At 44.1% G+C, this 25585-nt stretch overlaps 1 protein-coding gene across 3 annotated transcripts in view; it reads left to right on the top strand.

The window, feature by feature from the left end:
• Nucleotides 1–25585, top strand: part of ACSL6 (acyl-CoA synthetase long chain family member 6) — a 247181-nt gene that overhangs the window by 151784 nt on the left and 69812 nt on the right. For all 3 annotated transcript variants that reach the window (XM_088446003.1, XM_088446002.1, XM_088446001.1), the window contains exons 5-10: nt 3747–3848; nt 3936–4035; nt 8087–8265; nt 11597–11629; nt 12600–12651; nt 14651–14724. In XM_088446003.1, coding sequence (XP_088302129.1) covers nt 3747–3848; nt 3936–4035; nt 8087–8265; nt 11597–11629; nt 12600–12651; nt 14651–14724 — 540 coding nt within the window. The remainder of the gene's footprint in view (nt 1–3746; nt 3849–3935; nt 4036–8086; nt 8266–11596; nt 11630–12599; nt 12652–14650; nt 14725–25585) is intronic.

Here is a 25585-nt window from a genome sequence, read left to right as displayed (position 1 = left end):
CATCTTATAATGTACCTGCAAATTGATATTGTTAAAAAAAATTATTATAAAAAAAAAAAAGCACTAGCACCTCATTCAAGGATGATAGTGGAAAAATTGACGGGACAAAGAGTCCTCCTGACCATCCCTAGGCCGGTCAACACATGACTGTAGTCTATAGGGGGAGCATCCCGCAAAATAAATGCTCCCTCCCAGTAGAAAAAAACAGCCCATGATAGCACTAGGATTATCCCAGTTGGGCTGTGTGTGTTGTGGCAATACACATTGTTAAGTGAGAAATAAAATTACTTTTTTAGGTCTCAGCAAACTCTGTCATACCCAAGTGTAATGGCTGCCAGGGCACCTGTAAATAAAATAAAACTATAAAAAAAACACATACACACATCAATGTTGTAATAATTTTATTTATATAAAGCACCACACTCCAAGTCTGATCGGCTGTTCTCATGCTTAAACAGCTGGCACGCGCATTCGTTTCAATTGGAATGACAGGCTATACTCTATGTCTGTCATTAGCATCGGGGTCCCATAGGGACAAGCTGAGCACCAAAGTAGTGTTTTTTTGGGCAAGAATTAGCTCGCTCTATCCCAGTGGTTCTCAAACTCGGTTCTCAGAACCCCACACAGGTCACATTTTCCAGGTCACCCAGCATGTGAACAGGTGTATTCATTACTCACTGACACAATTTAAGAGATCCACAGATGGAACTAATTATTTCACTTGTAATTCTGTGAGGAGACCTTGAAAACATGCACTGTATGGGGTCCTGGGGACTGAGTTTGAGCACCTGTGCTCTATCTTATTGGAAAAGCTCTCACAGTCTGAAGAGTGATCCGTTTAGATTCCTTAGCCTACAATCACTCTCAGAGTATGTCACGTGTAACACTGATGGGACAGAACCCGGCAGTGTAAATGTTTGTGGCTGCTATTAGCAGCAAAAGTACAGCTTTTAGATATCACCAATTGTCCCAGTTAAGGAGCAATGTAAGTCACAGGCTGAAGTGAGAGAATTCTCGACAAATGAAGCACTCACCACTGATTTTTAACGCTGGGTGACTATACTGTCGGTAAGTTAAAATATGGCTGGAAAGTGCAAAAGTACAAGTGACTGTCAATTAAGTCTGCTCAGACCACAGAGTAGCCAGCCCGTTCTGACCAGATTGGGGAAGGGAGAAACGACTCTCATAGTGGGACATTCAATACCCACAATATGTCACTGGACATAACTGCGAAGCCCTGCTCCACACACTACCACCTATTATGGTAAAGATTTGTGGCTCATTTTTTCACGCACAGGATGCAAGAAACAATTAGTAAATACACATTAAGCCTGGTTCAGAGTCACACGCCAGGCCGAAATTCACACAGCTGGCTGGTGTAATAAGTACTGCGCATGTATCTGAGGCACACGGCACGTGTCCCGATTGTTACCGCACCGAGACGCAGAACACGTTTGGGTGTAGGGAGTGTGGAATTCTGTGGGCATTCTTGGGAAGCAACAGGGGGTGACTAGGCAGACGTGGGCGTGTCTCTGACAGTGGCTCCATCTAAAGACGGGCAACCACTCACAGTACGCCATGCTCAGATGGAGAAACTCTACCTGCCATAGGGATAGTGCACATTTCTATGATGCGTCTAATGATGCACCTAGATGGATTTGTCAACAAGTGGGCGTCTCAGTTTTGAAGAAACCAGTCACGTCATGTGCATAAAGAAGCAGATGCACCTGTGTCCAAAGACCCTCGATGTAAGGTGTTTCTTCCAAGCAGTGGCCAGTAGAGGATTAAGTAAATCATCCAGCTCCAGCTAACAATTTGACACATTAGACGATATGTCACCCCATCCGGCGGATTTAGCCAACATATAGTCGACTTCGGCAAGTGTGTACGCACCATGTTTGCCCATTGTTCATCGCATCGATAGATTTGCAGTATATGCTGCTCAATCTGTCAATGTGATGAATGACCCCATGCATGTGGATGTGGCTGGCAAACGACATATCGTGCGGTAATTCACCAGATCGTGCGGCGTGTACAGACCGCACGATATGTCGTCCGTCACATCATTGGTCGGCTGGGTACTCAGGTCGTCTAATGTGTACCCAGCTTTAGTCATCAATGTCTATTAACATTGTGTAATCAAAAAAATAAGTAAACTAGACCACTAATTTAGATACAACACACTAACCATAAGGCTAGAGTCGCCAAACAATGTCTAGTGTTTCTGGGTGCTAGTGATATGAAATATGTTCACTGATAATCCTATTGCCATGCACAGGTTTTCTATCTAATGGCTAAAGCTGGGAATAGGTGCATACAGTGTCACTGAAGTACACATAGCTCATTCAGCATAATGTAAAATAAATATACAAACAGTATAAATATAATGCAGTAGTGTGAGGCTCCGATGAACCCTCCCAAAATGTAGGCTGCACTAGTATTAAGGTAGAGCCGTCTTTGTTTATTTTGCTTTTTACTTAATTTACTACGAATTGTAGTGAAGAAACCATGTTCTGAGTCCCAGTGTGTGGTGCAGTTATGCAATTGAATAGCTTTTGGCACTTGTAGCTTATTGAATTCCCCCCAGAGAGTTCCTACCAGGATCAGTGTCTTGTATGAAAACGTTTAAATGTCATCAAAGTGCTATGGTGCAGTATTCACAGTATCAGGCTTGCCTACCCTCCCGATTTTTCGGGTGCCGCTCCCGGACCCCCGGAAAGGTAGGCAAGCCTCCCGACAGCCGGCAACCCTCCCGACCACCCCCAAGAATAAACGAAAAAACCCCGCATAGGGGACCGGTGACGTGATTCGCGCTGAATCGCGTCATCGTGGCCCCTCCCCCTGCTTCACAATACCAAAAATGATGGCATTGTGAAGAGGGGGCGGGGCTACGATGACGCAATCGCGCAGCTACACCCCTGGCTCGGCCCCCAAAAGTGACATCATGGCCGGGCACGCCCCCCGCTGTTAGCTGACAATCAGCTCCCTCCCGGAAGGAGGGAACTGATTGTCGGCAAGTATGCAGTAACTCTGGATTGAGGATGTTTTTCTTCCCAAATAATAATAATAATAATTAATAATAATTTATTTGCAGTAGGTTTTTCCTATTAAAGATCTCTTTTAACCAAAAAGAAAACATATGTAAATATATTAACTACTTCCAGTAATCTGTACTTGCCTACTTTTGTAAAAGCTTTTCAGGGAGATTGTGAAAGCACCAGCTATGAGCGCGGCGGTAAAGTAGGCGTGTACTGTTACATGTGAGAGGCGTGTCATAAAATTCACTTATATCCAAATGTAAACAAGATCTATTTGTTGATGAAAGTACACTGATACTTTTCAGAAAATGCATGTAGCCATAGGGATCATTGTACCTTATATCCAATGCAGGAAAAAGATACTAATCATCCCATTTGAATGTATATATCTCTGGGGGGGGGAGGGTTCTAATATACCAGTTTCATAATGGGGATAATCATGGAGATTGGTAGACTCTTCAGGGAGACAGGGAGATTGCTACCATTTCAGGGAGTCTCCCTGACAACCAGGGAGAGTTGGAAATTATGTAATGTTGATAATGTACAAACTGATAACCATTTTCTTTCTGGTATTTCTGGAAATGAATTGAGATATTTGGTATTTTGAAAATTAAACATTTAATGTCAACTGGATAAACTGCATTATGTATCAGACAAACAGGAGCATGTAGTATTATTAACAAAGCATTTGTCCTGAATGATGTGCAGGTATCAGACAGAGCAGAATGTTTAGGATCGGGATTACTACACCAGGGGTGCAAGCCTTCATCTGATCAGTTCATAGGGGTTTTTGCACAGAACCGCCCAGAGGTAATAATTAATTCCACTTCCCCTTTCTGGAAATTAGATATGTCCTCTTCAGTGTCGTGAAGCAGAGTGTGATTTGTCTCTTTACAGTGGATCATCTCTGAGCTTGCTTGCTATACATACTCCATGGTAGTCATTCCTTTGTACGACACACTGGGGCCTGGTGCAATCCGCTATATTATTAACACAGGTAAGGGCATGCATTGTAGCATACCAGACTATACAAACACATATTGCAATTCATAAGACTTACCATTGTAGTAGTGCAATGGACAACTGATATTGGCCCTGATTCAGATTCGGCTGTCCGCTCGCAAGTGGGTCGATGTTATGCACTGAGCATGCGCACGACGGAGGGAGCTCCGTCGCGCGCATGCGCCAGACGCGACGAGCGAAGGACTTTCCTTCGCTCGTTGTGTCTGATCAAAGGGGGCGTGCTGTCGATGTTGATTGACAGCACGCCCCCTTTGGTGGGCGTGCCGGGGGCGTGCCTCCCTGACGGGGGCGTTCCTAAGGGAACGCCTACCGTCAGAAGCCGGCCCACTGACATCACTAGTGATGTCAGTGGGAGTGATTTTGGCTCTGATAGAGCCAAAATCACTCCGGGCCTTGCAGTTGAAAACCTCAACCGCAGGCTCCGGCTCGCAGTTTCGATAGTCGCGATGGTCAAGACCATCGCGGCCATCAAACTGCACGCTCGTATAGGCTGTGGGTGGTGACCCACAGCTATACGAGCGTCCAGGAGGACGCTCCATAGTTATGGAGGACGGTCCTCATTCAGAGCGTGCGCTCTGCTCAGAGCGTACGGCTCTGAATGAGGGCCATTGTTTTGTAATATTCAATGTCATGTCATGAGACAAGCTCTCTCTCTTACCTGCAGACATAAATAATGAGAACGTGTTACTTTCCAGCCTAATAGTGACCTAAAGTCACATAATTAGTGGCAATGGTTTCCTGTTGTGATTGCGTGTTACACCCAAAAATACATATGGGCGGTGTTTATAGGCAATTTGTGATAACATGTTTCAGTTGCTCCCCATCGATAGACCAAAAAAAAAAATCATTTTTTTGTTATAAATTTCAATTGCTTTCATTTTTAAACCAAGATAAATTTTATTACAGAAAGGACTTATCAATAGTGTAGCATCACTGTACCACAATCCCTGAAAATATATTTAAAATAAAAAGCAAGAACAATGTGATTACTAATAATATTTCATATACAGTATGTAAAAATAAAAGTACGTCCGCATAAATATAGCCTCCTGGCACATTAAACAGCCCTTCTAGTCGCGGCATGCCGTGGCGTGACTCGGTAGCACTGAGCGTCTTTTCGTGCATCTTTTTTTACCTTCAAATGCGTCTTATTTGTACAACAATGGAAATAGATAGAACAATCAGCTTCTGCTGATTAAAATGATATGCAGCATGCCTATGTTCTCTTAGTGAGTGTGGGTGTATCTGCATGTGAAATGCTACATGTCAGCGGCTGCAACACTATAATGTAGTGTTTAGCATGCAGATACACCCACACTCGTTCAGGGAACATAGCCATGCTGCATATCATTTTAATCAACAGAAGCTACTTGTGCTATCTATTCACATTGCTGTGCAAATAAGACACATTTGAAGGTAAAAAGACACACGAAAATACGCTCTGCGCTACTGAGTCACACTGAGTTCCCGCATTATGTGTGGCACAACTTGTAGGGCACAGAGGATAGATGTATGTGGGCACATCTGTAGTATTGAACATTCATGGCTTCAAAGACACTGAAGTAGCAACACTAATCCTAATGACCTAGTACATTATAGGCCCGATTCAGATTTGTATACTAATACACAGTAGCTGCATCTTTGGACGCAGTTACTGTGCAATAATTTGCTAATTCCACAGGCGCCTGACAACTTTTGTGATCTGAGGACGTAGCCATCGGTTCACTCTGCATGACCATCGGTCATCTGAATAACCTTCAAGTTACTCTGGATGGCTGGTGGTTTCACGCAGCTGATGTCAGTGAAGCTTCGGTCAAGGACACAGCCACTGGCTACAGTATGTCCAGAAAACGAGGCCAACATGCCCCCATATCTTGGAGAGCTGCCTAATGCCACCCCCAAACGGCCCCAGCCAGTCAATCAGGCTGTGGCATCTGGGTACTAAAAGCAAGCTCGCACATGCGCAGATCTCCAAATATCGGAGTTGTACACAAACCATTGGGTTTGCATACAACTCTGAAATAGGCCCAATAAGCAAACTAAGATGTAAAATTGAGGATAATGTAGCACAATATAGGAAGTAGGAAACTTGAGAAAAACTTACATAATCTAGGACAAAAAACAGGTCCAATACAAGTGGCCCATGCAATGCATCATTATGCTTCATCTTGAGACTTTACATCAATTTGTTTGCTAGAAAAATACTAATCCTAAGTACCTAGCGCATTGTAAGCAAAGTACCGTAAAACGCAAAGTTTAGGAAAACGGCTTAAATTGAGGTAAAATCTGCAGTCTGTGTAAAAAAGTAAAAGACAGGTCTGATATTAGTGACCTGCGCCATGCATTATGCTTCATCTGTAAGTTTATACTAATTGCTGTGCAACAGAAAAATGTATCCTAGATCAGGGCCGAAACTAGGATATCTGTCACCCTGTGCAAGGTAGCAATTTTGCGCCCCTTCCCTTCCCGTACCTGGATTTTGTCCTTGCTCCTCCATAAGGCAGTGCACTAGTCAAATGTCCCTGGTATAGTGACTTACATTATTCCACACACAATAATGCCCATTACACATTATGCCACACACTGTAATGCCTATTACCAAAGTATAACTTACATATTTGCCCAACACCATTTTATGCCCCACAGTAAGGCTTCTAATTACTTTAAAATGACCTGCTCGTTGTCAGGGGTTTTATGCTCATTGCCAGGGGGTTCCATGCTCATTGCCAGGGGGTTTCATGCTCGTTGCCAGGGGGATTCATGCTCGTTGCTATGGAGTTTATGCTCATTGCCAGGGGTTACATGCTCGTTGCCATGGGGTTTATGCTCATTGCCATGGGGTTTCACGGGAGAAGATGCAGCTTTCAGCATCTTCTCCGGGCACTTGCGCTGGCCTAACAGACACTAGAGGTCCAGTAAGGACCTCTAGCATCTGTCTCCTCCTTGGCGGCGGCCATTTTTGGATGGCCGTTTTCTGACTCTACAGCCCCCAAGCCACCGTGAGTCATCCCTTTTTCACCCCCTGCATTCTGGCACCCGGTACATGTGCACCTCCAGCCCCCCCAAGTTTCGGCCCTGCCTAGGTACCTAGTACACTATATGCAAACTAAGGCGCAAAATTAGAGAAACAGTAGCAAAATTGAGGAGAAAGTGGACAGAATGAGAATATGTGCGAAACGTAGAGGAGTATGAGCACGCATCTGTAAATGTTTGTAGGCAATAATACTCTGATATAATGATTGTGTTTTTGGTTATTTACTTTTCTATTATTTTTTTTTTATATACCACTAATTTCTAATTAAAAAGAAAAAATGTCTGTACCTTATAGTGTAAACACCACACGCAATACATAGGCACATAGGGCCTGATTCAGACCCGCTCGCAAGCGCTATGCGCTCACGAGCGGGTCGATGTTAGGCCACTGCGCATGCGCACGCCGGAGCCAGCTCTGATGTGCGCATGCGCGAGACCCGGCTAGCGACGGGCGCTCCGTCGCTCCGGGTCTCGCACCAAAAGGGGGCGGCTGTTGATTTTGATCGACAGCTCACACCGTTTTGGAGGCGTGGCGTGGGGGTGGCTTCACAAACGGAGGCCTTCCCATGCGAATGCCTGCCGTTTGTAGGCGGCCCCACTGACATCACCAGTGATGTCAGTGGGAGAGCTTCCGGCTCTATTAAAGCCAGAAGCTCTCTGGGGCTTGCGGCCACGAGACCCTACCACAAGGGTCTCGTCGCAAGCCCGATGGTCGCGATGGTCTTGACCATCACCACCATCATCCTGCCCTGTCGCAATAGCTGTGGGTGGTCACCCACAGCTATGCGAGTGGCCTGGAGGCCGCTGAAACAAAAAACAAAAAACGCCCTGATTCAGAGCGAGCGTCCGGCTCTGAATCAGGGCCATAGAGTGCTCAGCTTACACTATTCTAATAGTAGCCTATTAAGTACCAATGAATATTAGATGACAGTACAGTGTTTCTTGTGGAAAGTGGGATATATTTTATGACTACACTAATATATTTTTGGCAGCTGATATTTCAACAGTAATATGTGACAAACCGGAGAAAGCGAGAGTCCTCCTGGAACATGTTGAAAAAGGAGAGACCCCAGGGCTGAAGTATGTAGTTATCATAGACTCGGTGGATCAGCAACTGGTGGAGAGAGGACGGGATTGTTCTGTTCGCATTCAGACTATGCAAGAACTGGAGGTGATATTTCTATACAATCACACTCATCTCATCACATTACAGGGGGCAGTATGCCTGCAGCTTCAGCACCAGCTCTTTTACAACAATCATTTCTGCAATTAAGGAATATATTACATGTAATTATAATGTTAAGTTAAATAGGTCTCTTTAAAGGGCAGCTTCAAACTAAATAAGGGCAAGGCTGATCATGTCCCATACACTGTCTTACTACTCAGTCATAAAAGTGTTGCATAGAGCCGACTCTATAATAAATTCAACCTCCTTCTTGCTGCCCCCGGAGATGAGGTCCTTGCCTGACATCATGGCAAATAGGCCTCTGTGTACACAAACATTCGCTAAAAGCAGAACACTAAACAATGCACATACTGTACCTGTTATTTCCCATTATACTTGTGTGCTTGTCTTCAAAGTGCATAAATATACCCAACCCAAAGATGGCGCTGTGATTTGCTCTTCCCATAGCAAGCCCATCTTCCCTCCGCCTACAGTTCTTGCAGTGTGACTGCCCCCTATATGTGTGCTTGGTATGTTACTGGTCATCATCATCCATACGCACTTGCACCTACTCTAAGATATGCTTTCAAAGAGGTGTCATTATGCTTACATCCACCTGCATATCTCGTTGTTGCTTTGACACACCCGCGCTGGGCATTGTAGTACAGCCCAGTTTCACCTTTAGTCATAAGTGTAGATGCGATATGACTCTGCATTGTCCGTATTTGTGTTCACTCTGATCCGGAGCCAGCACAATGCCAAAGCCTTCTAAATACGCTCTACAAACAGGTGTCTGTTCAACTTGGCATCATCCCCCTAATGAGCAACTATATATTTGTATAATCATATTCTGTGCAGCAGCCACCCCCACAGCCATGGGCACTAAAGGCAAATGAAAACATAATGGGCCTGAAGCAGAGTTACATGCAAATTATCTGCAATTGTGGTCACACCACATGCACAAAACTAAATCCAGATGTTTGTCTGTATGCCGCCGAGTTGCACGCTTCTGTAGGACTGCTCTGTCCCGAAATAGCTGTCATCATTATCAGTGCTCATATTGCACCATCCCTGTCCCTGTGTAATAGATCTATGTAAAAACAGACAGATAGCTGCGTACAAACACTCAGCAGAGCCTGCCGTTCCACCTACGTTACCACAACACGCCCTAACTCATCTTAGCCCACTGTACGTAAGAATGCACCCTTGTATGCCCCTTCAGCCGCGAGTAGAGAAGACACTGGGTTGTGTATGGCCAGGGGCATTTTAAGAGCTGAAAGGGCCCGTGTGCAGTCAATGCAGGCCTCTTCCACTCTGGCAGCACAGTGCCATTATCCACGGCGCATGTATGGGTCTCTTGGAAAATAGCATCTGTGCCTTATTCCCGGGGACATCTCTACTGTGCATGTACGGGTCTCTGGGAATATAGCACCTACTCTTTATTCCTGGGGACATCCCTACTGTGCATGTACGGGTCTCTGGGAATATAGCACCTACGCCTTATTCCTGGGGACATCCCTACTGCGCATGTACGGGTCTCTGGGAATATAGCACCTGCGCCTTATTCCTGGGGACATCCCTACTGCGCATGTACGGGTCTCTGGGAATATAGCACCTACGCCTTATTCCTGGGGACATCCCTACTGCGCATGTACGGGTCTCTGGGAATATAGCACCTGCGCCTTATTCCTGGGGACATCCCTACTGCGCATGTACGGGTCTCTGGGAATATAGCACCTACGCCTTATTCCTGGGGACATCCCTAATTCGCATGTATGGGTCTCTGGGAATATAGCACCTACGCCTTATTCCTGGGGACATCCCTACTGTGCATGTATGGGTCTCTGGGAATATAGCACCTGCGCCTTATTCCTGGGGACATCCCTACTGTGCATGTACGGATCTCTGGGAATATAGCACCTGTGCCTTATTCCTGGGGACATCCCTACTGTGCACATACGGGTCTCTGGGAATATAGCACCTACGCCTTATTCCTGGTGACATCCCTACTGCGCATGTACGGGTCTCTGGGAATATAGCACCTACGCCTTATTCCTGGTAACATCCCTACTGCGCATGTACGGGTCTCTGGGAATATAGTACCTACGCCTTATTCCTGGGGACATCCCTACTGCGCATGTACGGGTCTCTGGGAATATAGCACCTACGCCTTATTCCTGGTAACATCCCTACTGCGCATGTACGGGTCTCTGGGAATATAGTACCTACGCCTTATTCCTGGGGACATCCCTACTGCGCATGTACGGGTCTCTGGGAATATAGCACCTACGCCTTATTCCTGGGGACATCCCTACTGCACATGTGCAAGTCACCAAAGCCATTTTGGGAGGGCTGTGTCCAAGCTGAAATCTAATTTGCAATGTAAAAATAAAGCTGTCCAGCATGTGTGGGCTATATGCAGAATCAGTATTTACTCCACATGCAAAAATAAAATTATGTATTTGCACCACTTGCATTGCAGCATGGTTTGTCGAGGTACAGAGGGCCTGATTCAGGTTGGTTCGCAAGGCTGCGTTTGCACGCACCCGTTCGCTGTGAAAATATGCTAATGAATGCAATTGCACGGCAACCGCAGCTCTATACCAAGACGCCCATCACTGCATAAAGCCTGGCCATTTCACATGACATGCATCCGCAAGTCAGCGAAAACATCGGTAACATCGAGTAACATCAGAACCATCCACACAGTTGTGGTTGACCTGACCCTACCGCACAAACTGTATGATATCGCAGGGGCTTAATTATGCACACCCCTGTAACGACATTTAAACGCCCAGGTACGCCTGCGTTTCTCTGACCATCCCCCATCACCACCCTCAAATGGTCACTTCCTGTCTATCACTGTGAAGACTCTGCATGCTCACTGCGATCGCATCTTGATCGCAGTGGCCGGTTCGCGCACGCGCACTGCGTCTTATACGCATGCGCAGAAAGCAAACATCGGCTGGCTGCATGCAAACGCAGCCTTGCGATCCAACCTGAATCAGGCCCAGACTTCCTGTCTCTATCTTACTCTGTTCCCAGATCTGAATCAGGCCCTGTATCTCTAACTTTGCATTTTGCAGAATATGTAAGCAGTGAATAGAGCTGTGACCATGACATTCAGATGATTCTCATATAGCAGAATTGTAGTTTGGAAATGGCCCTAATGTCAGTACTTGTGTGTTAACTTTTTAATTCATCCCTTGTGCTAAGTGGGAGATACTATAGTAACCTTATAGCTATTGACTTCTTTTTCCAGCAAGATGATGGGAGTATACGAGAATACATTACTAATACTGGAATACCAATGTAAAATGATCTTTTTCTTGTCTAGGAATGTGGGAGGAAAAACAGAAGACCCCCAAATGTGAGTGCATCTCTAGCACCGTCTTGTATGTATATGTTGTGTATGTTGAGAACTATAGTTCTAACCCTAGAAACATAAATAATCCTGAACATATTATGTAACTGGTCACTTGGGCAATCTGATTCTATTTAATTTAAAAGCGCTATTCAACAATGTAGAATAATCTACATCATCATTAGTGAGGGGATATCTCATTACATTTTTAGACCTAGCCCTGCTTACTCCATAATACATTAACACATTTATTTGAGCTGTATTTGATGTATAAATGACTTTCCGCCAATACTGGAAACCATAATCAACATATAATTGGGATTGTAATTAAGATTCCTTCCAAGGTAAGGTTACATTACCAACATGTATCATTATATTCCACTCTTGGATTATTGGGCTAAAGAACACCCAAATCTAAGTACCTTCACATCCCTTCTATACTCTTATTAAAAAGCTTTGACTATACTATGAAATAGTGTAATAAATGAAACAATTGAGTAAAATTATCACTAAATTAATAAGTATGCTACAGCTTTACCACCTTTGGAGGCTTTGACCACCATTGTGTCATAAACTGACACACACCTATAATATATATATATATATATATATATATATAATATGCTTCCTGTTATGACAGCTGATGCATATACTGTGTCTATAAGTGCCACTATTTATCAGTATAGAAGGGAGCTACACCTCTCATCCTTTGGCTATCATCTGTAAAAACAAGAACTTGCCTGGAGGCTGTAAATATTTTCTCCGTTACTGCTGCTGAGCCCAGAGCACATTATTCTCCCACACACCCTTAGCTTCTCCCCTGGTTTGAAAAGGAATTACAGTACAGTATGTGACGGTCTTTGTCATTAACTGCACATCAACTTTAAATTAATGTGGCTGTAAATGTATTTTTATTTACTGTATATATTCTTTATCTGCCTGCTTTATCCAAAAGCTGTTTTTATTTTGTTAACAGCCACCTACACCTGAGGATCTGTCTATTGTGTGTTTTACTAGTGGCACTACAGGTGAGTGGTTATCAGTCCACTTCTTTATTACTGACACAGCGCCATTATTACAGTTTCATTATTTGTCTGTCTATTTGTGTTTGTTTCATGCTATCTCAATATAACATGTTCTAGAGCTGATGACTACTTTAACAGTAATGGCAGATTTACCAAATAGCAAAAAAGCTCTGTTGTCAGCAGCCTCAACGGGCTATAATGCACTGCGCACTATGGCCCTGATTCAGAGCCGTTCGCTATTTGCGGTCGTTCGTTCAAAAACAAGGGGTGGCTATTCAAATGATCCGCTCGCAAATTGCAGTCTTTTCACACCTCTAAGTCTGAACGAGCGAGCAAAACATACGCTCGTTTATTTGTTAAAAATACGTCATGTCCGCTATTTATTAGATTAATCGAGTACATCGACCAGCGTATGAACTGCTCGCTATTCTTGTAGTTGGTTTTTGCTACCACAATCTTGCGAGCAGTTCTGGCTATAAAATAACCCAGTGACGTGGTCAATGACGCTGCTGTATTAATTATGCACACCCATAAAACGCCCGTTTTGACCTTTAAGCACGCCTGCGTTCGGATCTCCACTCCCCATTTTCAAGCACCTTCCCCTGTTACCACCCACATACGCCTCATTTTGTCACTCAAAATAGCAGGCATTCGCTATATTGCGAGCACATGAATTTCGGCCGCACTGACTGGTTCGCGCATGCGTATAACGATCCGTACGCATGCGCAGATGTGCGAACATCGCTCGGAACGAGCGTACTGCCGCTAGCGAGTGGCTCTGAATGAGGGCCAATATATTATTTGGGTTATTACCAGCAGTAGGACTGAGACGCCCAGTTTGAGCGTCTATAGACTCTGTAATAACGTTGGTGCGACCATGGAATTGTTTTGGAAATCATCTCATCTGCAAATCTCTGTTAATTTGGAGAACTGAATTGTAATTTTCACCATAACCATAAGTCAGTGACCAGACAGCTGGTGGATTCATTGCTTGCTTTTTACCAGATTGGACTGTGATTGCCACACGTGTTCCATAGCACTGACATCTGCCTGATCGAATTGTGATTGGGAAATCTATTTGGCAGATGACCACAGTGCCATATGTGTGGTTATCTACTCATGGAGATATAGAGGTATATGTAATAGGCAGTGAGTTGCACGTAGCCTCCAGATCTCGGGATTTAGGAGTTTATGTATCAATCAGTGAACAGTGTGGAGAAGTGGACCAGTGAAGAAGTTGCCCATAGCTACCAATCAGTTTGACGTAACATTTATCAAGTACAGTCTATAAAATAATAGGTAGGAGCTGATTGGTTGCTATGGGCAAGTTCTCCACTGGTCCACTTCTCCACGCTTTACACTGCTTGCTACATAAACCCCTAAGCCTCTAGATTTAAAGCGAAAAATTCATTCAAAGGCAAAACCAGATTGGTTTTGCCTTTTATAAAATCATCGCTTTAAATCATGTGGCTAAATCGCCAACATTTAGCGGCTGCCTGCAACTCGCAGGCTGTTACATTACCCCATAGAGTTTTACTATGCCCAGATCTTTGCAAGTCAGCCATATGTCTTTTTGTTTCAGCCATCAATCCAAATAACTGATGGTTGAGTTTATGGGCACCTTAAGCAGGCATACTACATTGAAAAAACATAGAAAATTACATTTTCCTTTTATAATCCAGTGATTTATCCAGCTGAAGATAACAGGAGGAGCCACTTGCAGTTTGTCACAGTGTCTATAAAGGCAGCAGCCCAGGATTTGATAGATAAATGACAGAGATGCATTTGTGGCACTGTATGTGCTCTGACTGACGCTGAAAGAGCCAAACACTTCATTCTATTTCCACCAAAGTGTAGAGATTTCATTGACATGTTCAGGGTCTTTCAGTTCTTATTAAGTGGTTTATAGAGGACAGTTTGGTTTGAATGCACTAAATAATTGATGCCAATTACTGTACTTGTATTACCTTAATACTCATTTCAAAATTGATTTGTGTTTCAGGCAATCCCAAAGGTGCCATGCTGACCCACGGCAATGTAGTGGCTGACTTTTCCGGCTTTTTGAAAGTGACAGAGGTGAATACTTTGGAATGTGATTTAGGCCAACTTAGACATGAGCGCATATTGTGTTTGCTGCCCATGTCCCATATGTATTATACAATACTCTTAACCATTGTTGTGTACAGGCTTTTGACATTGACTATCACTTGTCTTAATGCCAAAAATATCCTTATTGAAAACGTCCCTTTGCAACTACTCTTATAACACTGTCATATTACAAAGGTGTATGTGTGACACTGCAACACTGCTATACCCTGGGACTTGTATTGATATAAGTATATGTAATATGCAGTATTGCTGTATAGAGCTGTTGGGAGGCTGATGCCTCTGTGATAGATGTTCTTCTCAAAAGGAAAATTAGATAAACAAAGGAAAGTTCAGCCATGTGACCATAGGCTTATTCCCATTCATACACCAAAAGGGAATCCTGGGATCGGAATCACAAGCCTGATATGAACAGACTGCGGGATCAGCGATTCATTTCCAATTTACCGATTCCCTTTATTTTTCTATTTCATTCACCTATTAGTCCATTCTTACCCCAATCTTTAGTCTAGAAAAATTCTGAAACATAAAATGTCATACACAAACTACTGCATGTTGGAAATATATATTGTCATCAGTTCTTATTATCTAAGCTTCATAAGTTAATACGTGTAGTACAGGTATATTTAAATGCAAATAATACTTTAGAACCACATTTGGTAATATTTAAAAAAAGAAAAAGAGTATGTTCGAGCGCTGTTTTTTTTATAGCATATAATATACACTCTATAGATGTTTATAACAACCAGCAGCAAAAAATACCTCTATATGCTTGTAAACATAAAGAAAGATTTATTCCTACACACTGACCTGATTGGTCAGCATATACAGGTTGAGTCTCCTATATCCAAATATTCCTAAATATGGAATATTCCAAAATACGCAATAATTTTAGCATCTGAGATAATGAAACCTTTGATTTTTGATGGTTCAATGATTTTTGATGGTTCAAACTTTGTCTAAGGCACAAATTATTAAAACTATTGTATAACATTACCTTCAGGCTGTGTGTATAAGGTGTATATGAAACATAAATTAATTTCATGTATGTACACAAACTTTGCTTGAGCCAGAAAATTATTGAAAATATTGTATAAAATGACCTGCAGGCTGTGTGCATAAGGTGTATATAACACATAAATGCATTCTGTGTGTATATTGGGGTCCCATTCCCAAGATATCTCATTATGGTATGCAAATATTCCAAAATACGGAATAGTCCGTTATCCAATATACCCCTGGTCCCAAGCATTTTGGATATGGGAGACTCAACCTGTAGTAACACAGAATAATGTTATTTTAGGATAATTTGCGCTATTGAAATTGGTTTTGATATTGTGAAGTCTGATATGTGAAATAAAAAATACTTATATTACCTATATAAGTAAATTTGGTAATATGACATGATGGAGGATTGAAGTGCTCCAAGTTTCACCGCATGTGAAACAGTTACTTGTGTCCTCATACACTGCAGTATCCTTTTTGTGCTATTTGGATCAAGGCACCTGGCGTAAATTAGATACTGTGCCATGGGCTGCTCTTCCCGTAAATGAGTACTTTTTCCTGAAGTTTGCAACTTAATTAACTAATATTGTACTAAGGGCCTGATTAGTTGTACGCTACTGCACAGCCTCTGCGACTTTGTCCGAGGACGCAGCCATAGGATCACTTGCGTGAACATCAGCAATCTGAGTTGCCCTCAGGTTACTCGGATGCCATAAAATTCATGCTTCTGCAGCCAGTGAAGCTGCGTCGGAAAACGCAGACACTGGCCTTTGTCACGCCCAAAAACAGGGCCGACACACCCTCATTTTCTGGGACGCTGGCTGTCGCCGCCCCTTTTTCTCCCCAAAACAGCCACAGCATGTCAATCATGCTACGGCTTCGGGGGCACTGCAAAACGTCATCGCAGACACAGATCACCACATGTGCAGCACAGATCCTATCAGCAACCATCTGAGTTGTATGAGTTGTATATAAGCCATCGGGTATGTATAGAACTCTGAATCAAGCCCTAAATCGATAATAGCGCACCAAGTAGATAGGATTACTATTTTTTGTCACAAAGGGTTTGGAATACAGTAGGAGATTAAGACACATATTTTAAGAAAAAGTTGCCTGGTCCAGCTAAGTCACAAAGTCAATGGCAAGCCAGACGGAACTATTTGGCACGATTTGAGGATAGTTCAACAGACAAACATGTAAGAGGGCCCAGCTGGCAAGGTTACAATCGATAGGGAAATAGGCATTCATACACAAGGATAAGTGTTACATATTTCATATTGGTCCAGCCAGAATGCAGATGTTGTTGGTGGGCTGCATGATCCCGTCACACAGGAACCTTGGCCTATGGTCAGTGGAATGTGTAAGTGTAGAAAGAAAACATATGTAATAGGTTCTATATATGTATCTGTGGACTGTGTAGAGCAGGCGTGGCCAACATGTGGCTCTCCAGCTGTTGTGAAACTACAAATCCCAGCATACCCTGCCACTGTTTTAGCATTCCCTAATAGCAAAACTGTGACAGAGCATGCTGGGATTTGTAGTTTCACAACAGCAGGAGAGCCACAGGTTGGCCAGGCCTGGTGTAGTAGGATGGTAATTAGTAGAATAGCATACATAGATTGTGTGGGTGGTTCTAAGATTTGATAAGCTGTCTGAAGAGGTGAGGGAATGCTTGAAGGTTTGGAGACTAGAAGATAGTCTCGTTATGCGATGGGGGGCTTTCTACAGTGTTCAGTGTTTACAGTGTACATTGGGGTCCTAGTCCTCATTACCAGGTCCAGCTCTGTCATCTCATGGTCAACTGTGACCCCGCTGGCCGCCTGTGACATCCCTGAGACCTGTAATCACTTATTTGTAAATGTACAGTTCCTGCTGTTCTGCATCATTGCACCACCATATTGGAGGGTATCACATGATCCGCTCTGACAAACTAGTCTCCAGCAACTTCAGTCATATGATTCATCATCAGTTCTAAGGGCGCCCTATTTAAACCAATTAACTGCTGGCTACTCTTTGCCAGAACAACTTCTGATACTGGTTCTGTTTGTATCCTGCATCTGTCCATTCATCTGTCTCCAGTATTGCTTCACAGCATTCTGCTCCAGTGCTGTCGGGAAACAGCATTCTGTTTAGCGTATTCCAGAAAACCTGCTCAAGTGTTGATTCACAGCATTCTGTCCAGTGCTTTCCAGAAAACTTGTTGCAGCATTGCGTCTCAGTATCCTGTGAAATGCTATCCAGAAAACCCATTCCAGTGTTGCTTCTGCTATCCAGAAAACCTATACCAGCATTACTTCTCAGCATTCTGCCTCATTGTTTTCCAGCACACCTGCGTCACTAATTAAATCACAAGCATTTGGCTACAGTGCTATCCTGAAAACCTGCCTCGATATTGCTTCATTGCATATTTTATTGGAGTCTGCCCCAGTTGTGCTTCTGGCACCCAGTTGTAGTTCATTGCAGTCTGCCACTGAACATTCTACACTCTGCTTCATCTATTCTCAATACCAATCTCCAGCATCAGTCTTCATCTGCGAGCAAACTTACACAAGGAGAAGCATAATTAGGCCACTAGCTTTGTTTAGTCACCAGCAGCTATAGCTAGTCCTGGGAGTCCTGATCCGAATTAACAATTTCCCATTGACGTGAAACATAGAATGGGTGCAGCCCGGAAAAAGTCCTGCAACCATGATTGGGAGAAGGCAGTGAATGTGGATGAGAGTGACAGATCTTGCACAGAGTTGAGGGGTCAGCAGGGGCGCCCGGGGGGGGAACGGGTACAAATTGCCCGGGCTTCCTCAGGAGCCCGGCGGGGGCCCGGGTCCGGCGCCGCTCCCCCCTCCTTCACAGCAGCCCAGCACACAGCGTGTGCTGAGCTGCAGTGGGAGATTGCTCATTGTTGCTGAGCAGCAGCCATAGCAGTCTCCTATGCCTGTGGGGGGGAGCGATTACACTCGCCAGCGCGCAGCGCCGCTTCCCTGTAAAACTTTTTTTCTCTCGACGGGGGCGTTGCCACGCCTCCCGCAATTAGGCCACGCCCCCTGTTACCCAGGCCCGCCGTGGGCCTGGGGGTCATATTTTGAGATAAGCGAAACGAAGATATGTACAAGGTATATTGGTGTCTTTTGATAGTCTTATGTATAAACTTAAGTATTTTAGATTGAATTTGGTAAAAAAAAAAAAAAAGTTTAACCGAGCAGTTACATTTAGAATAGACTGTAGGGGGGAAATTCTAGTAAGGAGACTATGGGCCCAGGAGCGTATTAAGAGAAGAGGGAGTCAGTGTTCACTCACCGTCCTCCTCTCTCCCCAGCTGCTGTCAGCGAACTGACAGCAGCAGAAGACTCCAGGCACAGGCGTGTGCCCGGTGTCTACTGCACATGCCCAGATCATTAAGGAAATGGCGCGGCAGCCATTTTCTCGTGATTTCCTAGCGTTTCCCCGTGTGACATCGGAGAGGTATAGAAAAAAAAGTATGGGTGCAGTCTGTGCGGTGCAGGCCCCCCTTGGACCGCTCACACCCTGCGCCCTTTATAAATTCACCCCTGTATGGGCCTGATTCAGATTTGAGACTAGAGTAAGATTGAGCAAGTAACTGTGTACCTGGACAAACCATTTTGCATTGCAAGGGGTGCAAATACATAAAAAAAAATTTGCATGTAGGGTAAATACTGGCTGATTTTGCATGTAACCCACAAATGCTGGACAGCTTTATTTTCACACTGCAATTTACATGTCAGTTTGGACACATCCCTCTCAAATCTAAGGCCCTCATTCAGAGCCGTACGCTCTGAGCAGAGCGCACGCTCTGAATGAGGGCCGGCCTCCATGAAAATGGAGCGTCCTCCTGGACGCTCGTATAGCTGTGGGTCACCACCCACAGGCTATACGAGCGTGCATTTTGATGGCCGCGATGGTCGAGACCATCGCGACCATCGAAATTGCGAGCCGGAGCCTGCGGTTGAGGTTTTCAACCGCAAGCTCCGGAGTGATTTTGGCTCTATCAGAGCCAAAATCACTCCCACTGACATCACTAGTGATGTCAGTGGGCCGGCTTCTGACGGGTGGCGTTCCCGTGGGAACGCCCCCGTCAGGGAGGCACGCCCCCGGCATGCCTACCAAAGGGGGCGTGCTGTCAATCAACATCGACAGCACGCCCCCTTTGATCAGACACAACGAGCGAAGGACTTTCCTTCGCTCGTCGCGTCTGGCGCATGCGCACGACGGAGCTCTCTCCGTCGTGCGCATGCTCAGTCCATAACATCGACCCACTTGCGAGCGGACAGCCGCTCGCGAGTGGGTCTGAATCAGGCCCTAAGTCTCTCTGCACATGTTAAATCTTCCCCACTTGCAGTGCAACATGGTTTTACTGAGATGCACAGTTACTGTACGTGCTATATCTTACTCCAGGGGTCTTCAACCTTTAAGACAGTGTGGGTCACATTAAAAAATTCAACGAAGTCCAGGGCCACTAAGCTATACTGCGGTATTTAGACTCTGTCCCATCCTCAAACAATTATGTACATGTAATAATGTAACAATTACAAAAGGGAATCTCGAGATCAAAAGATCTACATATGGTTATAATTTAATACTATGCTCAGTGGCGTCAAAAGGGTTGGTGTAACCGAGTGCAGTAACTAATGGTGTCACCCCATATGGACCTTCTCCGGCCTCAGACCATACAGAATCATTAGTAATAATATACAATGGCCCCAAAAGGGGAAAAAAACACACACATTAACCCCCACTGCGAAGGGGCCCCACATTATAAATGAAAAACACACACACACACATAGACCACAACATGAAAAAAATCAAACATGTAGGCCCCCTCATGAAAATAATAAAACACATGGATAGAACCAAACATATAGGCTCTGCATGAAAGAAAAAACAAATTAGCCCGACGTAAAAATAAAATAAATAGCGCTTTGCAGAAAAAAAACTCATAGGCCCCTACATGAAAAATAATTAAACACACACATAGGCCCCCACATCAAAATGTATGCAGTGTGTTATAGGGTCCTTATACAGAGAGAGGGTGACAGCACTTGGTGCCAGAGAGAGTGGTGGCTCCTCGTTGGATGTAACGCCGGGGACAGTCACAAGATCAAGACGTCAGATCCCCGGCACCCAAGCACAGCCTTTTAGAGAGGTAGAAGCCAGGGAACATAAGGTGGAGATGGGAGGAGCTGAAGGAGAGGGGAGAACGCGGCCCCTCCTCCCCCTCCAGCTGGGCATGTACTCCAGTAAGTCTGAGTCACTCCGGGGGGAGGAGTTGAGAGGGGAGGAGAAAAGTGAGCAGTCTCTCCTCCCCATCAAGCCGTGTCTGGACTGTCAATCACCAACAGTGTTCAGGCCGTGGCTGCAGCACTGGCGGCGGGCAGCACAGTGGCATACAAAATAATAAGTCAGTGTGACTTATTGTAATGCTGGCTGCTGTGGGGGGCCACGGGGAACAGCTCCACGGGCACGGGTTGAAGACCCCTGTCTTACTCTATTCCCAAATCTGAATTAGGCTCTATAATCAATGTGGGAGATAATTGGTGCATGAATTAGTTATTCCAATGTCTTGTGTGAGATATGGGCATATTCTGGATATGTCTATTAGATGTAAGCAACATTATTGAATGTGGGGCAGTATTGAGTTTGAGGTGACGAGATGACATCCAAGACGGAATGGCACATGCTTGGAAACACAGGCTCAACAGCAAAGGGTCTCTGGAAATAAATTTAAAGTGTTGTAAACGTTCAAATACATATTCAAATTAAGCAGATTTGATCTAAATAATCTAATGTAATCTTTCCAGCATAGAGAAGCAATAAATTATTCTGACATATAAAATTGCTGGGAAATCAAATTTCATATTTGGCTAGTTAAGTCCACCTAAAGTTTTTGGCGGAAGATTAATTTTGCTGAAAATCCCTATGATTTGAATAAATACAAATTCTGGATTTAATTAAATCAGTGATTTCAAATATGGGATTTATTATAGTTTTTTTTGCTGCTGATGACAAATCTAATATTTACATTAGAGCAGCAATTCATGCTCTCTTGATAAATAAATCATCCAATTAACCAAATTTCCGTTATCCAATAAAACCTTTAACCTGGTTTAAGGGGTTTGTAAACTCCCCAAGCCTTACATGCCATTGACAGATATTGTCTGAGAAGAGTTTGATAGATAGGTTTCAATGACAAAAAACATGGCACCGTAATAGTTATGAACCAATCAAAGCAAATAGGTTGGCATCCTCACTAACACTAAATACCACCCCTCCTTGTCATACATGTTCATAAATTATATCTACTGCTATATTTTTTTTTTATATAAACATTTTTCTTGGTTGTTTTTTTTTTCTTTTTTTAAGCTTTTATTTTTGTTACTGCTTTGTAATAGAAGTGGAACTGGAAGCTCAAACCAGGCTTCCAGTGCATGAGCAATAGTTCAGAACTGAGAGCTCCAAAGCACTAGGTAACTCTTATTGCTCTGTATAGTTGCAATGAAGTAATAATAAAATCCACCCAAACCATGCTTCTGTCCAACATCCATTAGGTGAGACTACTCATTGCACTCTTAAGCTGCATACACACACAACGATTTAGTTAATGAATGATTTTAGTAAACGATTTTCTCCCTTGAAAAAATTAACTAAAATCGTTTACTAAAGTTGTTCATTTACTATGTTCATTTAAATGTAATGAACGATTTTTTAGAACTACAAACGATTTTTGCATATTCCCATACTGAAAATCGTTGAGTTGACAAGTCTGACTGAACGACAAATGTGAACGAGCATGAACGATAATCTTTCATCATTTGACTCAGAAAGTGAATGATTTTTTCAAACGATTATCGTTAAATGATATCGTTTAACGATAATCATTCAAAAAATCATTGTGTGTGTATGCAGCTTTAGGGGTATATTTACTTTTTAGAAGTGGAGATGTTGCCCATAGCAACCAATCAGATTCTACTTAACATTTATCTAGCACCTACTAGAACAGGCATGTCAAACTCAAAATCCCAACTGGGCCGAATATTCAAGGACTATGGGGGTCATTCAGACCCGGTCGTTAGCGCCGATGCGCTCGGACCGGGTCGATGGCCCCCCCACAGAGCATGCACACGACGGCGCCGTCGTGCGCATGCGTGAGACCCGCTACGACCGACAGCGCCGTAGCGGGTCTCAATCCAAAGGGGGCGAGCTGTCGATGTTGATTGACAGCTCGCCTCGTTTGGAAGGCGGGCCGGGGGGGTGGCAGCCCAAACGGGGGCGTTCCCATGGGAACGCCTACCGTTTGGGGGCGGCCCCACTGACATCACTAGTGATGTCAGTGGAGAGCTTCCGGCTCAGACAGAGCCGAAAGCTCTCCGGGGCTTACGACAAGGGAGACCCTACCCTAGGGTCTCATCGTAAGCCCCGATGGTCGCGATGGTCTTGACCATCGCGACCATCACCTTAGGCGGTCGTAAGGCTGTGGGTGTTAACCCACAGCCTTACCACCGCAAAGGAGGACGTCTTGAAAATTCAAGACGTCCTCCCCTCATTCAGACCGACCGCGCACTCTGTGCGACCGGCTCTGAATGAGATCCTAAGAGTGTGTGGACCGCAAGAAAAAAACATTTTTGAAAGGTTTATTATGAAGAAAAACCAACAATAAAGTTTAAGCAAAGAGATGTCAAGTATCAGGTAGAAAGCATTTAACTTTAATGTTTTCTTCCCGATATTTGACATCTTTTTGCTGTCACAAATTTTCCAATTTCAGGAGAAATCTCATTGGATGTGATAACTTTTAAAACTGAACCAAGATGAAAGTCTGTAAATCTGGACCTAGCAGAAGACTTGTTTCTTTTCATTAATGAGAATAATTGCTCACACTGGTAGGTATAGTACTTCCGTACACGGTAACTACAAATCTTGCAGGCAAATACTTATGTCAGGTACACCAACTTTGTTGAATTTGAGCTCAAATTTGAATCGCATTGATTCTCAATTGCTTCCATTTGCATCCATAGCCTCACACACACGCTGCCTCCAATTCTATATCTGGGAAAGGTAGGCAGCAGCTGTGTGACTGCACAGACAGTGGCACTAATCAGAGTATGGCAGCACCAGGCAGTACTTACAGGTGTGACTCCAGTCTCAGCTGCAGCACTTGTCCTGTTCTCCATACCGAAGTCTGGGTGTGCAACAGAGATTCAGCTGGTAGCGCAGTGGTAAGCCTTGTGGCATCTCTAGTCAGCAACACGTTACTGCCGGAAGGCGGGCTTGCGGGAACACAGGTCTTCTGGTGTGTGGCAACTCTCCCCGGCAGCGTGTTACTGTCGGAAGGTGGGATTCTGGGAGCGCAGGTCTTGGGTGTGGCGTCTCTCCCCGGCAGCGCAGTGCGTCATCACGTGACACTGTCCCTGTTAGGCCACATAATATGTGTATTTGGGCCCACACTGTCGGGTCACATAAAATGTGGATTTGGGCCGCATGTTTACATGTCTTCTAGAAGATATTAGCTGGAATCTGATTAGTTGCTATGGCCAACATCTACACTTCTAAAAAAAAAAATCTCACTTTCGGAAATATACCCCTTCTGGTCACTGCTAAGCATGACCTACTGTCACATCCGACCCCTCACTCTAATAAATTGTATTTTTTCTCCCAATATACTACTTGTTTCATCTTTATTTCCATTTTCTAAAACTACAAGTACATTAAGGCTCTTTATTTAAAAAAAAAAAAAAATGAAAGTCCAATGAATCGGGTATATTGGTGTGCCCTCATATACTGCGGCTTTAGTCGTGCCAAATAGCCCCTCTCGGCATGCCAGGTCCTGGGCAACGCGGCTGAGCCGAGCGTCTTTCTCACTCAAAGTGTGCCTCTTATTTCATAAGTAAACATCTGGGAGCGACAAAACTAATTTGCTAGGTTGCACTGATCAATTTGATGTGGGGCATTGTTACATCTATGTGCGACTGAGTCTGAATCTATGTAAGACGGGCTCCAGCTTTTCCTCACGTTCCGTTGTGCTTCATCGATTTTTACGTATTTAAAACAAATTTCTGTGCAGTTAAAGTCGCAGCTCATCGTCTCTGGTACAACGTGGGTCTTATTCAGCAGTGCGCGCTAGTAAGCAAATAAATTAATAAATGATCATTATAATAACGCAGATTCCCGATAATCGGGAATCTGCGCAGGCGCCTTACCCGTTCTGCGCATGTGTGCAGCTTGCTTGTATCTTTGCAGTTGCGATCCTTGCTGAATCAGGCCCTGTGAGCGGTGTTTTGCTGTGTCTGCCATGTGAATAAGATGTGAAACCTCTAAACCTCTCAGAGTGTCTCAATCACGCCAGGAGTATGAGGACACATCTGTAAGCGCTTTGAGCCACTATGGTCTTGATGCTAAATGAATGTACACCTGGGTTGCGACAGGGTGTCTTCATGTAGGAGACGTACAGTGAAGGTGTGTCGGCACAACCGCGGACTAGGATGTGAGCTAAAATGCAGGCGTATATTTTGCATCTAGTATGAGGTAGATGCAAGTTGCTCTGACTTTGGCGACTAGTAGCACACCATGTGCACATATAGGGGTTGGTCGTGTCTCGTGATGTGTACAATTCTGCATAAATTAGATAATACACACGTGCCCCATTTCCGACCAACACTGCACTAAATGTTTTGCTGAGAAAATAATTTCTTACAACAAATGAGGGGCTCGTCAGCAACCAAAAGAGCTCCTGTATTATGTAGTGTCACTAATCTCATATTCTACAGTGTTTATTTACATATATATTTTAGGTGCATTGGTTTTACTTGCTCATGTTATG

This window comes from Taudactylus pleione, unplaced genomic scaffold (assembly GCF_031769625.1).
Source record: "Taudactylus pleione unplaced genomic scaffold, aTauple2 ptg000392l, whole genome shotgun sequence".
Lineage (NCBI taxonomy): Eukaryota > Metazoa > Chordata > Amphibia > Anura > Myobatrachidae > Taudactylus > Taudactylus pleione.
The sequence above is the reverse complement of the archived record's forward strand: the minus strand, read 5'-3'. Positions and strand labels throughout refer to the sequence as shown.